The sequence below is a fragment of the Lingula anatina genome, chromosome 8 (assembly GCF_051362555.1).
Source record: "Lingula anatina isolate TDL-2025a chromosome 8, LinAna3.0, whole genome shotgun sequence".
In the NCBI taxonomy this organism is placed as follows: domain Eukaryota; kingdom Metazoa; phylum Brachiopoda; class Lingulata; order Lingulida; family Lingulidae; genus Lingula; species Lingula anatina.
In genome coordinates, this window is record NC_141774.1 from 7994343 (window position 1) to 8007507 (window position 13165).

At 35.8% G+C, this 13165-nt stretch overlaps 3 protein-coding genes across 3 annotated transcripts; all 3 read right to left on the reverse strand.

Annotated features, from left to right (window-relative positions):
* Nucleotides 1–2005: 2005 nt before the first annotated feature.
* Nucleotides 2006–5516, reverse strand: LOC106181693 (uncharacterized). Its single transcript, XM_086994156.1, has 2 exons — nucleotides 4573–5516; nucleotides 2006–2889 (listed from the first exon to the last, which is right to left on the reverse strand). The coding sequence occupies exons 1-2, from the start codon at nucleotides 5120–5122 to the stop codon at nucleotides 2303–2305; spliced, it is 1137 nt and encodes a 378-aa protein (XP_086850282.1). The 5' UTR covers nucleotides 5123–5516; the 3' UTR covers nucleotides 2006–2302.
* Nucleotides 5517–6448: 932 nt separating this feature from the next.
* On the reverse strand, nucleotides 6449–8065 carry LOC106181700 (uncharacterized). Its single transcript, XM_087019098.1, has one exon. It carries the CDS (start codon nucleotides 7713–7715, stop codon nucleotides 6627–6629), a length of 1089 nt encoding a protein of 362 aa, XP_086875224.1. The 5' UTR covers nucleotides 7716–8065; the 3' UTR covers nucleotides 6449–6626.
* Nucleotides 8066–9845: 1780 nt separating this feature from the next.
* On the reverse strand, nucleotides 9846–11267 carry LOC106181701 (uncharacterized). The gene has a single exon (XM_013566163.2). It carries the CDS (start codon nucleotides 11152–11154, stop codon nucleotides 10183–10185), a length of 972 nt encoding a protein of 323 aa, XP_013421617.2. The 5' UTR covers nucleotides 11155–11267; the 3' UTR covers nucleotides 9846–10182.
* Nucleotides 11268–13165: the final 1898 nt, after the last annotated feature.

The following is a 13165-nucleotide window of genomic DNA, read 5'->3' on the forward strand; positions in this document are numbered from 1 at the left end:
AGCAGTGCCCAAAATATTTTTTTCCAAATTTTGATGCAATATTACATAACGTTTAACAGCATAATGACCATCAATTTTTAATAATAAAATATTAGTATTATGGATATTCAGAAAATGTGACTAGCAAAGGTCTTCAGGCCCATGGAACTTCAAAGTCACAACTTGAAAATGCCAAAATGTAAACAAGACAGCACTGTTCTGAAATGTTTTTTTTTTCCATTTTTAACACTTTTTTTAACATAAAACAAAATTAACAGTTTACTGCCATTTTTATATGATCAACTAAGAAAATTGATGAGATGTGAAAAATATCAATAGAACAGTGTCAAATGTCCAATTTCCTCCATTCTGAGTTTCTGAACATAGTGAATGATTGAATCTTACAAACTGCAATGATATGAGTTTATTTCCATTTTTGACACCTTATTACACAATACAGGATTACAAGTTTACCATCATTTTTACGTAATCAACTAACAATGTTGTAAAGATGCAGGAAATGTCAAACAAACACTTTTACATATCTTATTAATTAAATAATGAGACTGTTAACATGCCTAAGAATTGAATCTGAGGAAATGTGAAACAAGACAGCACTATTCTGAAATGGGTTTATTTCCATTTTTAACACTTTTTTAACATAAAACAAAATTAACAGTTTACTGCCATTTTTATATGATCAACTAAGAAAATTGATGAGATGTGAAAAATATCAATAGAACAGTGTCAAATGTCCAATTTCCTCCATTCTGAGTTTCTGAACATAGTGAATGATTGAATCTTACAAACTGTAATGATATGTGTTTATTTCCATTTTTGACACTTTATTACACAATACACGATAACAAGTTTACCATCATTTTTACAAAATCAACTAACAATGTTGTAAAGATGCAGGAAATGTCAAACAAAAACTTTTACGTATCTTATTAGTTTAATAATGAGACTGTTAACATGCCTAAGAACTGAATCTGAGGAAATGTGAAAAATATGCTGAAAAGTGAAAAAACAGCATAACTTCTACAATAATGGCCCGATCATGCTGATTTTCGAACTTGACCTGCGTTTTATGAATATTCATCAGCTCTGTAAATATAAAGCCAAAAAATAAAACTGCCCTCCACTTATCGTGTTTACAAGGAAAGTGCACGGCGCCGGCATCGCCATCGCCATCGGCATCGCCATCGCCATCGGCGACGGCGACGACAGACGCAGGTGATGGCAATATGTACAGACACATCTGTGTCTGTACATAAAAAAAGCAACTTGGGGGGGGGAGAGAGAGAGAGAGAGAGAGAGAGAGAGAGGGGGGGGAGGGGCCAAACTTTTTTTTTGGTGGAAATGATCCCATATTTCCTTGTAGATTATATGATGTATCCAAGCTGAACGAATCCTTTCAATCAGAAAAATTATGAATTTTACAGGTATTGTATTAAGTCATTTTTTAAAGTTATAACATTCCTCTTTAATGATATCAACAAAACCACTAAACAGCGACTACATGTTGTACCTTACAGTTCTGTTATATAAGGAAAAAGCACTACAGATGCTATAAATAGATATATCTTTTGATGATTTTTAAAACTTTTCTCCTTCTATGGCATGTGAAATACTATTAGTCTTTCCTCATTGAAAAGATTGATTCCTTAACATATATTTTTTGTAGCAGTAATTACTGGCAAAATTTTATACATGCGCAAATGTTGCATATGACGAGAAGGTACATTTAATCCAAAACACTCCAAAACCCAATAAAGCCTTTGAAACTGGGAATTTGTCTTAATCCCAGATAAATAATGCACCATAATCTTTTGTACAGGCACTGCTCAATTCGTTGAATTATTGGGAAATAAAAGCAGTGTTCAGAGCATCCCTCCCACAAAATTTACAATTTAAGACCCAAGGTTCTAATCCTATCGCTCATGCCTGGGCCGAGGTTTTCTCTCGGAAATGTAGTTATGACCATTCTCATCCTTTTGTCTTAATATTCATATAATCATTCAAGTCTTGTAATCAATTTTCTGTTATTGTAATATTCCGTTATTAACGTCCTTCCTTATTTTCTAATGTATACACTATGACATAGATCAGTTTTTAGGTTTAAAAAATAGATGACTTGAAAATGAAAGAAATCTCATCTGATACTTCAGTTAATTCTCTATCAACAAGAAGCCAAGCGATGAATCACTGTTTTTTCACATTAAATTCTTTACCCATATCTTAATGTATGAGAACTTACAACTAATAAGTTAGATCAGTGCATCTCAAATGTCTCAGATATCAATTTATGTCTTCCTAGACATTATGCATCAGCATCTGCAAAAACATTTCTAAACATTGCAACAGGGTATATAACAGGTCCTTCTCCTGGAGCAACATCATCTCTCACTTCCTTTTTGACTTCTGCTTCATTACGAAGTGTGTGGTTCCATTCATGAAGTACACATCCATGTCTGCTTTTAAAGCTCTTTTCACAATACTGGCATTTGTATGGCCTTTCTCCAGTGTGTGTCCGTTCATGTCTTGTACATAAACTTTTTGTAATAAAACTTTTTTCACAATACTGACATTTGAATGGTTTTTCTCCAGTGTGGATCCTTTCGTGGTCTCTACATGCGCTTTTCTCGAGAAATCTCTTTTCACAATGCAGGCATTTATGTGGTTTTTCTCCAGTGTGTGTCTTTTCATGATATGTACGTTTACCTTTCGTAATAAAACTCTTTTCACAATACTGACATTTGAATGGTTTCACTCCAGAGTGAGTTCTTTCTTGTACCGAGGTTTCATGTAGTATACCCGCGCCATTTTGTAACTCCAAATCGGTTTTCTTAAAATTTGGCATTTCCATGTTTAATCCAGCAATATCAAGCAGAATTTTCTTCTTAGAACATCAGTTCATGAGTGGCTTCTCTCTCTAGGTTGAGTATTTTCGTTTGGTTTAACCACTGATTATTTAAGTTATAATATCTGTACGTGTAAATCACTATACATATACGGGAGTGTCAATTCACGGTCGCTGTGCTTTGGATAATCCTTGTGGAGGCGAAGTTAAATTAATTTTTTGCAATCAAATCTTGCACCCTCACCAGCCACAAAATGCTTGATGATATACAGCAGAGTTGGATAAGTCTATCCGTCCACTTATCCTCCTCTCACCGTCGCTTATTCTGGCAAACAGACAAAGAAATGCAAGAAGAAGAAAGGTGTTATACTATCCACCGATGCTATTGATCTGACATTATTCGGGACGGGCCACATTACAATTCGCCTGTCTTTTATTTCAGTTATTTTTCAATCAACAAGAAGTAATACAATGCTTGATTCAATTTTCCACTTTAAATTATTACCTCAATTTTTATGTTTGACATGCCACAAGAAACAAGCGATATAATGAAATCAGTGTATCTTATATATCCTAGACCCCATTCCCATAGATTTTAGATAAATTTATCCCTGTTGGGAGTCTCACAAGATTACTGTCAGCTTAGCCGGCTGAAGCATCTGTCCTGCTACTAAAAGCTGTAAAGGGGTAATTAAGTATGGTGCACGCTTGGCTGACTGCAATTAACATGAACCCCCAGGGAATTAGGTCGATCTAAATCTAAATCTCTGGATCGATAATAAGTTCTGGGAATGCACCCCTAGACATCATTTCATCAGCAACTGCAATTTTTTTTTCCGCATTGCAACTGCCAAGGATATATCAAGGGGCGGATTGAGGCTGTCTTCTGGGTCTCCTGGAAGATGATCAGATTGTCAAGTTAACATTGATGGGTGTCCAATTTTCACAGTTGGAAAATGGTCAAAAGTGGAAGAAGGATCAACAAAGGTAACTTGGAAGACTGTCAGAAAATATCTCTGGATATCCTCATCCTCTTGTCTTAATATCCATGTAATCCTTCAAGTATTGTAATCAATTTTCCTTTCTTGCATCAAAATTGACAAAATAACCTGCTCTGTGCACTTTTATTTTCTGCTTTTTTTTTTTTTTTTTGGCCAGTACATTTGACAGTTTTGCAGTTTTTTTAAAATTTATTGATTTATTTTCATTTTTACTTATAAGACCACCCTCATTGGTGCAATTTGTCTAAAAAAATCCCATATATGTAAAAAAAAAAAAAAATCAAATATTTGCTGAAGGAACATTAAAAAAAAAAGGCAAAAAAAATCAAAAAATCGTAGTGCTACCCCTGACATGATGGATCATTAACCTGAGATAAATGAAGTGTTTTCCCTGTGAAGTCTTATAGACTCTGAAGCATGAACTTTTTCAACCATGCAATATGTCCTTTATTCTACCTCCTTCATTCAAGATTTAACAGTGTGTAAAATGTCCATCCTTACTTTCTAATGTATGCACTATGACATACACCAGTTTTTCGGTGAAAAATCAACGAAATGAAAATTAATGAAATATCATCTATAACCTCAATTAATTCTCTATCAACATGAAGCCATTTGATAAATCGTTTTTGTTACTTTATTTACCCACATTTGAATGCATGAGAACTTATAACTAATAGGTTAGATCAGTGCATCTCAAATTACTCAGATATCATTTTATGTCTTCCTAGACATTATGCATCCCAGCATCTGCAAAAACGTTTCTAAACATTGCAACAGGGTATATAACAGGTCCTTCTCCTGGAGCAACATCATCTTTCAATTCCTTTTTCACTTCTGCTTCATTACGAAGTGTGTGGTTCCATTCATGAAGTACACATCCATGTCTGCTTTTAAAGCTCTTTTCACAATACTGGCATTTGTATGGCCTTTCTCCAGTGTGTGTCCGTTCATGTCTTGTACATAAACTTTTTGTAATAAAACTATTTTCGCAATACTGACATTTGAATGGTTTTTCTCCAGTGTGGGTCCTTTCGTGGTCTCTACATCCCCTTTTCTCAAGAAATCTCTTTTCACAATGCTGGCATTTATGAGGTTTTTCTCCAGTGTGTGTCTTTTCATGATATGTACGTTTACCTTTGGTAATAAAACTCTTTTCACAATACTGACATTTGAATGGTTTCACTCCAGAGTGAGTTCTTTCTTGTGCCGAGGTTTCATGTAGTGTACCTGCGCCATTTTGTAAATCCACGGTTTTCTTAAAATTTGGCATTTCCATGTTTAACCCAGCAGTATCAAGAAGAAAATTTCTTCTTAGAACACCAGTTCACGGACGGCTTATCTCTAGGTTGAACCTTCGTTTGGTTTAACTGCTTATTATATCAGTTAAAATATTTGTACGTGTAAATCACTACACATACGTGAGTGTTAGTGCACGGTCGCTGAGCTTTGGATAATCCTTGTGGAGGCGAAGTTAAGTTAATTTTTTTGCAATCAAATCTTGCACCCTCACCAGCTTCAAAATGCTTGATGATATACAGCAGAGTTGGATAAGTCTATCCGTCCACTTATCCTCCCCTCCCCGTCGCTTTTTCTGGCAAACAGACAAAGAAACTACTAGTATGCAAGGAAAAAGGTGTTATACTGCTCACCGATGCTATTTATCTGACATTATTCGGGACGGGCCACATTCCAATTCGCCTGTCTTTTATTTCAGTTATTCTTCTATCAACAAGAAGTAATACAATGCTTGATTCAATTTTCCACTTTAAATTATTACCTCAATTTTTATGTTTGACATGCCACAAGAAACAAGTGATATAATGAAATCAGTGTATCTTAAATATCCTAGACCCCATTCCCATAGATTTTAGATCGATCTATCCCTGTTGGGAGTCTCACAAGATTACTGTCAGCTTAGCCAGCTTAAGCGTCTAACCCGCCTACTAAAAGCTGTAAAGGGGTAATTAACTATGGTGCTCGCTCGGCTGACTGCAATTTAACACGAACCCCCATGGAGTTAGGTCGATCTAAATCTAAATCTCTGGATTGATCTAAATCTCTGGGAATGCACCCCTACACATAATTTCATCAGCAACTGCATTTTTTTTTCACATTGCAACTGCCAACAGGATATATCAAAGGGCGGATTGAGGCTGTCTTCTGGGTCTTCCGGAAGACGATCAGATCGTCAAGTTTACATTGATGGGTGTCTAATTTATACTGTCGGAAAATGGTCAAAAGTGGAAGAGGGATCAACAAAGGCAACTTGGAAGACTGTCAGAAAATATATCTGGATATCTTCATCCTCTTGTCTTAATATCTATGTAATCATTCAAGTATTGTTATCAATTTTCCTTTCTTGGGACGGGCCAGTAGTGCTACCCCTGACATGATGGATCATTAACCTGAGATAAATGAAGTGTTTTTCCTGTGAAGTCTTATAGACTCTGAAGCATGAATTTTTTTCAACCATGCAAAATGTCCCTTATTCTACCTCCTTCATTCAAGATTTAACAAAGTGTGTAAAACGCCCATCCTTACTTTCTAATGTATACACTATGACATACACCAGTTTTTCGTTGAAAAATCAAGGAAAATGAAAATGAGTGAAATATCATCTATTACTTCAGTTAATTCTCTATAAACAAGAAGCCAACTGATGAATCATTTTTTTCACTTTAAATTATTTACCCACATCTTAATGCATGAGAACTTAAAACTAATAAGTTAGACCAGTGCATCTCAAATGTCTCAGACATCATTTTATGTCTTCCTACACATTATGCATCAGCGTCTGCAAAAACATTTCTAAACATTGCAATAGGGTATATAACAGGTCCTTCTCCTGGAGCAACATCATCTTTCAACTCCTTTTTAACTGCGGCTTCAATACAAAAACCCTTTTGTTCCCTTGTCCCTGGATCTGAATCCTCAATTTGAAATTCTGTCTTTAACTGAAGAGAAAAAACATTCTCACTAAAGCCCCTATCAAAATATTGCCATTTGACTGATTTTTCTCCAGTGTGGGTTCTTTCGTGTCGTGTACAGTTACTTTTCACACAAAAACTCTTTTCACAATACTGGCACTTAAAAGGTTTTACTCCAGTGTGAGTCCTTTCATGTGGTATACAGTCACTTTTTGTTCTAAAACTCTTTTCACAATACTGGCATTTGAATGGTTTTTCTCTAGTGTGGGCTTTTTCATGTTCTGTACAGTTTTTTTTCCAATGAAAACTCTTTTCGCAATACTGGCATTTGAATGGTTTTTCTCCGGTGTGGATCCTTTCATGTGTTAGACAGTTGCTTCTCTCAATAAACCTCTTTTCACAACACTGGCATTTGAATGGTTTTTCTCCAGTGTGGGTCTTTTCATGTGCCATACAGTTACTTTTTGAACTAAATCTCTTTTCACAATACTTGCACTTGAATGGTTTTTCCCCAGTGTGGTTCCTTTCATGTAGTACACATCCCTGTTTGCTTTTAAAACTCTTTTCACAATACTGACATTTGAATGGTTTTTCTCCAGTATGGGTCCTTTCATGTCGTCTGCATGAACTTTTCTCGCAAAAACTCATTTCACAATACTGACATTTGAATGGTTTTTCTCCTGTGTGGGTCCTTTCATGCTGTATACATGTTCCTTTCTCGCCAAAACTCTTTTCACAGTGCTGGCATTTAAAAGGTTTTTCTCCAGTGTGTGTCCTTTCATGTCTTGTACGTTTACTTTTTGTTATAAAACTTTTTTCACAATACTGGCATTTGAATGGTTTCACTCCAGAGTGAGTTCTTTCGTGTACCGAGGATTCATGTAGTATACCATCGCCATTAGTTAACTCCAAAACGTTTTTCTTAAAATCGGGTATTTCCATGCTTAACACAGCAGTATGTCGAAGAGAATTCCTTTTTAGAACACCAGTACACAGATGGTTTCTCTCCAGTATGAGTTATTTAATCTATTAAGCCGTTGCCTCTGTTAGTAAATCTATTTGTACATGACATGTAAATTACTACATGGGTACGAGTCCACAAGATTCTGTGATTTGGATCATCCTTGTGGAGGTGAAGTTTAATTAATTATTCGCAATTAAAAGTTACACCCTCACCAGCAACAAAATTATTGATGACATACAGCAGAGTTGCATAAGTCTATCCGTCCCTTTCCATCGTATTGTGGCAAACAAAGACAGACTTATTAGAAACCATCCAAGTAAAAAGGGTAACAAACTATTCATCGATGCTATTTATCTAACATTATTCGTGACAGGCCCGAAGTGGGTTTGGCAACTTTTTTTATTCTATTTTCATTTTTTAGCGACAAAAGACAAAATAATGTTTTTAGATTTATTAGCTTATCTGAAACTTGAATTATTGTCCAATATCAATTAGTAATGATAATATAGAAATTAAATACAGATTTTGATGTGGGATTCTTTATTTTTTCAGTGAGCTCAGAAATAAATGGGTGGTATATCTATCCCATTCGACTCAACTGGAGCAACTGTGAGAGGTGATCAAGGTACATTGTGCAAAAGGAGGGCAGAGTATTAATTAACTAGTAGTTGGCATTACGTGAGGAAAAAACATTTCACCCAAAACACCCTTCAAACCAAATAAAGCATGTACCACCACACTTACATACTAAGTTTTTTTTTACAAAAAAACAACATTTGACCAAATATTATTTTGAAATTTTGTTGTAAAAAAAAATAAAATAATAATAATGAAAAATAAATAAATAAATAAGAAAGAAAATTAATGTGCTTCCCCTAGATGACAAATGTCTAATTAATGGATCATTAACTGAACATTATATAAGCGTTTACCTTGTTAGAAAGGATGCATACTGATGGGCTTAGGAAGTGTGAATAGTTGACCTCTCAAAAAAAAAAAAAAAAAAAAAAAAAATTACTACCACAAAACTTACACTACTAAACTACTACAAGCTGTAAGGGGGTAATTTACTTTCGTGTCCACTCGGCTGACAGCATGAACCCCCAGGGAGTTAGGTTGATCTAAAGTAGATCTATCTAATCTCTGGGGTTTTATAGGGACCTAGTAGTAGTACAGGTCTCAGCTTTCAAAATATACAATCTGAATCAGTGAAATGAAAAGAAGACTAGAGTCTCATCTTATACTTCAGTCATTTTCCTATCAACAAGAAAACATGCAATCATGATAATTTTTTTTTTTCATTTTTAATTTATCTCCTTTCTTAATGTTTGACAAGCTACGACTACCAAGTTAGGTTAGTGTATATTCAATGTCTTTGATATGATTTTATGCCAAAATTGACAAAATAACCTACTATTTCAATATTCTAGAAATTTTGCTAAAACAACATAAAGGAGAAGAAACAATCTCTTAATAAATGAAAAGAAACAAAAGAGAAAAAATCCTAGTCCTACCCCAAATGTCTTAGACCCCATTCCCACAGATTTTAGATCAATCTATCCCTGTGGGGAGTCTTACTAGATTACTGTCAGCTTAGTTGGCTTAAGCGTCTGCCTTGCCCACTAAAAGCTGTGAGGGGGTTATTAACCGTTGTGCGCGCACGGCTGACTGCAATTTAGCATTAACCCCCCAGGGAGTTAGGTCGATCCAGATGGATCCCTCTAAATCTTTGGGAATGCACTCTCATTAATGGATCATTTGCCCAACCTGACTTGTTTTCCCTGTAAAGTCTTAGAAACTGTGAAGAATGGATTTTGTTGACCTCCCAAATGTTCCTAATTTTTAATCTACCTCCCCTTTTTTAAGATTCAAAAAGCATGTGCATTGGGTGCTTGGTTACGGAACTTTCAAATGTATACACTTGTAGCACAGGGCCCCATAACTTGAAAGCGTTGCGTATTACAAACAGTGATATTAAATAGAGGCTACAATGTATTATATGGGGCAAGTTATGGAATCGAGAGGCTTGCGCTTGGTTAAATGCACAATTCTTTTGAGCTATGGGACCATGGTCTCAGCTTTCAAGATTTACATCAATGAAACAAAAATAAGAATGAATCTCATCTTTTACTTCAGTCATCAAAAATATTTCTTAACATTGCAAAAGGATGTATCTTAGGCCCCACTTTTGGGGCAATGTTATCATCTATCTCCTACTTGACTATGGCATCACTGCCATCAGTAAAGAAATCCCTTTCTTCTCTTAGCCTTGAAACAGAAGCTTTATCTTGAAATTTCTTTTTCCCAGACTCAAGTGAAAGTATAACCCTATGTGAAATATCCTCATCTAGAAATTCTTTCTCGATAAACTGAATTGGAAAGTCAGTGTGAATTCCTTCTTCATGTTGTATACATTTACTTTTCTCACCATAACTGTTCACAAAACTAGCATTTGAACAGTCTTCCTCTAGTGTGGGTCCTTTCATGTTTTTTACAGTAATCTTTTTTAATAAAACTCTTTTCACAATACTGGCATTTAAATGGCTTTTCTCCAATGTGGGTCCTTTCATGTTGTAAACAACCCGGTTTGCTTCTAAAACTCTTTTCACAATACTGGCATTTGAAAGGGTTTTCTCCACTGTGGATCCTTTCATGTACTAAACAGCCACTTTTATCAAAAAATCTCTTTTCACAATGCTGGCATTTGTATGGCTTTTCACCAGTATGGATCCTCTCATGTGTTATACAGTTACTTTTTATACTAAAGCTCTTTCCACAATATTGGCATATGAATGGTTTTTCCCCAGTGTGTGTCCTTTTATGTAGTAACAATTTACATTTTCTACCAAAACTCTTTTCACAAAACTGGCATTTGAAAGGTTTTTCTCCAGTGTGGATCTTTTCATGTCTTGTACATCGACTTTTGCATCCGAAACTCTTTTTACAATACTGGCATTTGAATGGCCTTTCTCCAGTGTGGGTCCTTTCATGTGTTACACGGTAGTGTCTCTTAATAAAACTCTTTTCACAATACTGGCATTTGAAGGGTTTTTCTCCATTGTGGTTCATTTCATGCCATACACAAGCACTTCTCTCACTAAATCTCTTTTCACAATACTGGCATTTGAATGGTTTTTCTCCAGTGTGGGTCCTTTCATGCCGTGGAATGGAACTTCTGTCACTAAAACTCTTTTCGCAATACTGGCATTTGAAAGTTTTTTCACTCGTGTGTCTTTTTTCATGCTGTGCACAACTACCTTTCCCACTAAAACTCTTTTCACAATACTGGCATTTGAATGTTTTTTCTTCAGTGTGGGTCCTTTCATGTTGTTTACAGATACGTGGGGTATATAACTTCAAAACGCTTTCAGCAACAATTGCATTTAAATTGGGTTTCTCTAAATTGGGTAATTCCATGCTCAACACCAACGTTTTTTGAAGAAATTTCTATTTAAAACATAAGAACATGGATGGTTTCTTTCCAGTGTGAGTCTTTTAATGGGTTTTCTTCAAATTGGGTAATTCAATGTTCAACACAGAAGAATTTCGAAAAAAAAAAAAATATATATATATATATATATATATATATATATATATATATATATATATATATATATATATATATAGCACTTTCACATGGATTGTCTGTTTCTTGTGTAAGTCCTTCAATGTATTGAGCAGCTGGTTCTGCTGGCAAATATACCTATCTACTTGTACTTCCTGGTAAATCGCTGGGCTGATTACTGGGTCAATCCACGGTGGTTGTAGTTTGGGGTAATTCCGTGGAGGCAAAGTGACGATAATGATGTGCGTGTAAATGTTGCAGTCTCACAACAACAAAAGTCTTGAGTATGTACAGCATTGTTGCATGATACTACCCGTCCCTAACTGCTTGTGTCCGCAAACAATGTGATTCACCTTCTAAGTCTATTCACAACTCTGAAGGAACTAATGTCAGTAAAAAGGGTAACATACTCTTCATCGACACTATTTATCTAACATTATTCAGGACAGGCCACATTCCAATTCGATCAGTTGAATTAGCATCGCGGATATGTTTCAAGATATTTTAATAATTTGAAACTGTAAATATTGTCTTGTATCAGTCATTTATAATTTGCAAACATTTAATATGGATTTAGCAGTTGCTCGAGGTGTTCAGGCACAAATATCGCATCAACCGTCTAAAATGACTTTCACTTTAATTTATAACTGTACTGAATTTCGGTGTATCAATCAACTAATCTATGGGCTTCGACATGACTCCAGATTCGACTAAGTCTTTCACTTCACGTGCACAGAGCAGCATAACAGAACAACCTCGCATCTTCAGTCTCAAATCTAAAGTGTCTTTATTAGGTGCAAGCATTCAATTTTTATGTATTGTCTACAGGAAATCCATGCGTACATGTACTGAGTACGTGGCTGCTACTTATTTACATACTAATTGTTGTGCAATATTTACAGGTGATATGCATCTGTCTCAGGCATAGGCCTACCCATGGGCCTCTACAGAAAATAATATTTATGTATGCAGGACAGACACAAATTAGTTAACAATATGTTGATTTTAATCAACTATGAACTAAGTTAAAACTATGATTGTACACATTGTGGAATTTGTGCAGGATTCCACAGGCCTTCCCCTAATTCTACAACGGGTAACATCTCAAACGAAAAGCAATGCTTTGCACATGTTAACAAACATACATGAACGTGCATTGTTCTTATTTAGTCAATTCCCAATCACGGCGTTTTTCAACAACTAATTAAAGGTCAATTAGACTAATAATCCATCCCAAATTGCCGCACATATAGCAGTGGCGGGTTAAGAGTCAGGTGTCAGGGGGTCCCGACCCCCCCTTTTTTTTGATTTCTGATAAAATATTCACACCAAAAAACGTCTAGCCAAATCATAGTTCTAAACTGCACCAAATGGGGCCATGTGCCCTACCAAAAACAATTTTTGGGACCCTCAAGGGTGCCCCAAAATTAATCTTACCCCAAGGGGATGAGGGTCAGCCTCACAATCCCAGGCCTATCAATCCCGAAAAAAACGTACCTCCATGCGTATAACTCCACCTACATGTAGTTTACTGTGAAAACACCCGGGAGACTAAGTAATGTCATCAATACCAGTGTACATATCAAACAGGGCCGCGTCCTCAGCCCCTTACTGTTCAACATTTTAATTAGGGACATTCCTGACTTAGGGTGCATTCCCAGAGATTTAGATCAATCCAGAGATTTAGATTTAGATCGACCTAACTCCCTGGGGATTCTCGCCAAATTGCAGTCAGCCGAGCGGGCACCATAATTAATTACCCCCTTACAGCAAATACGACTTACTCAAAAAGCCGTTGTGACAGTAATGGCAGTCCGCTATCTGAACCGTTGTTCTCTCCTATTTACTTTTTACAGATGATTC

Bases quoted from the DNA above. Each gene is read 5' to 3' on its own strand.
- LOC106181693 (XM_086994156.1), bottom strand. From the start codon at position 5,122: ATGGAAATGCCAAATTTTAAGAAAACCGTGGATTTACAAAATGGCGCA. The intron at 2,890-4,572 runs AGGAAGACATAA...TCATGAACTGAT, and splicing joins TGCTGGGATGCATAATGTCT to GTTCTAAGAAGAAAATTCTG.
- LOC106181700 (XM_087019098.1), bottom strand. From the start codon at position 7,715: ATGGAAATACCCGATTTTAAGAAAAACGTTTTGGAGTTAACTAATGGC.
- LOC106181701 (XM_013566163.2), bottom strand. From the start codon at position 11,154: ATGGAATTACCCAATTTAGAGAAACCCAATTTAAATGCAATTGTTGCT.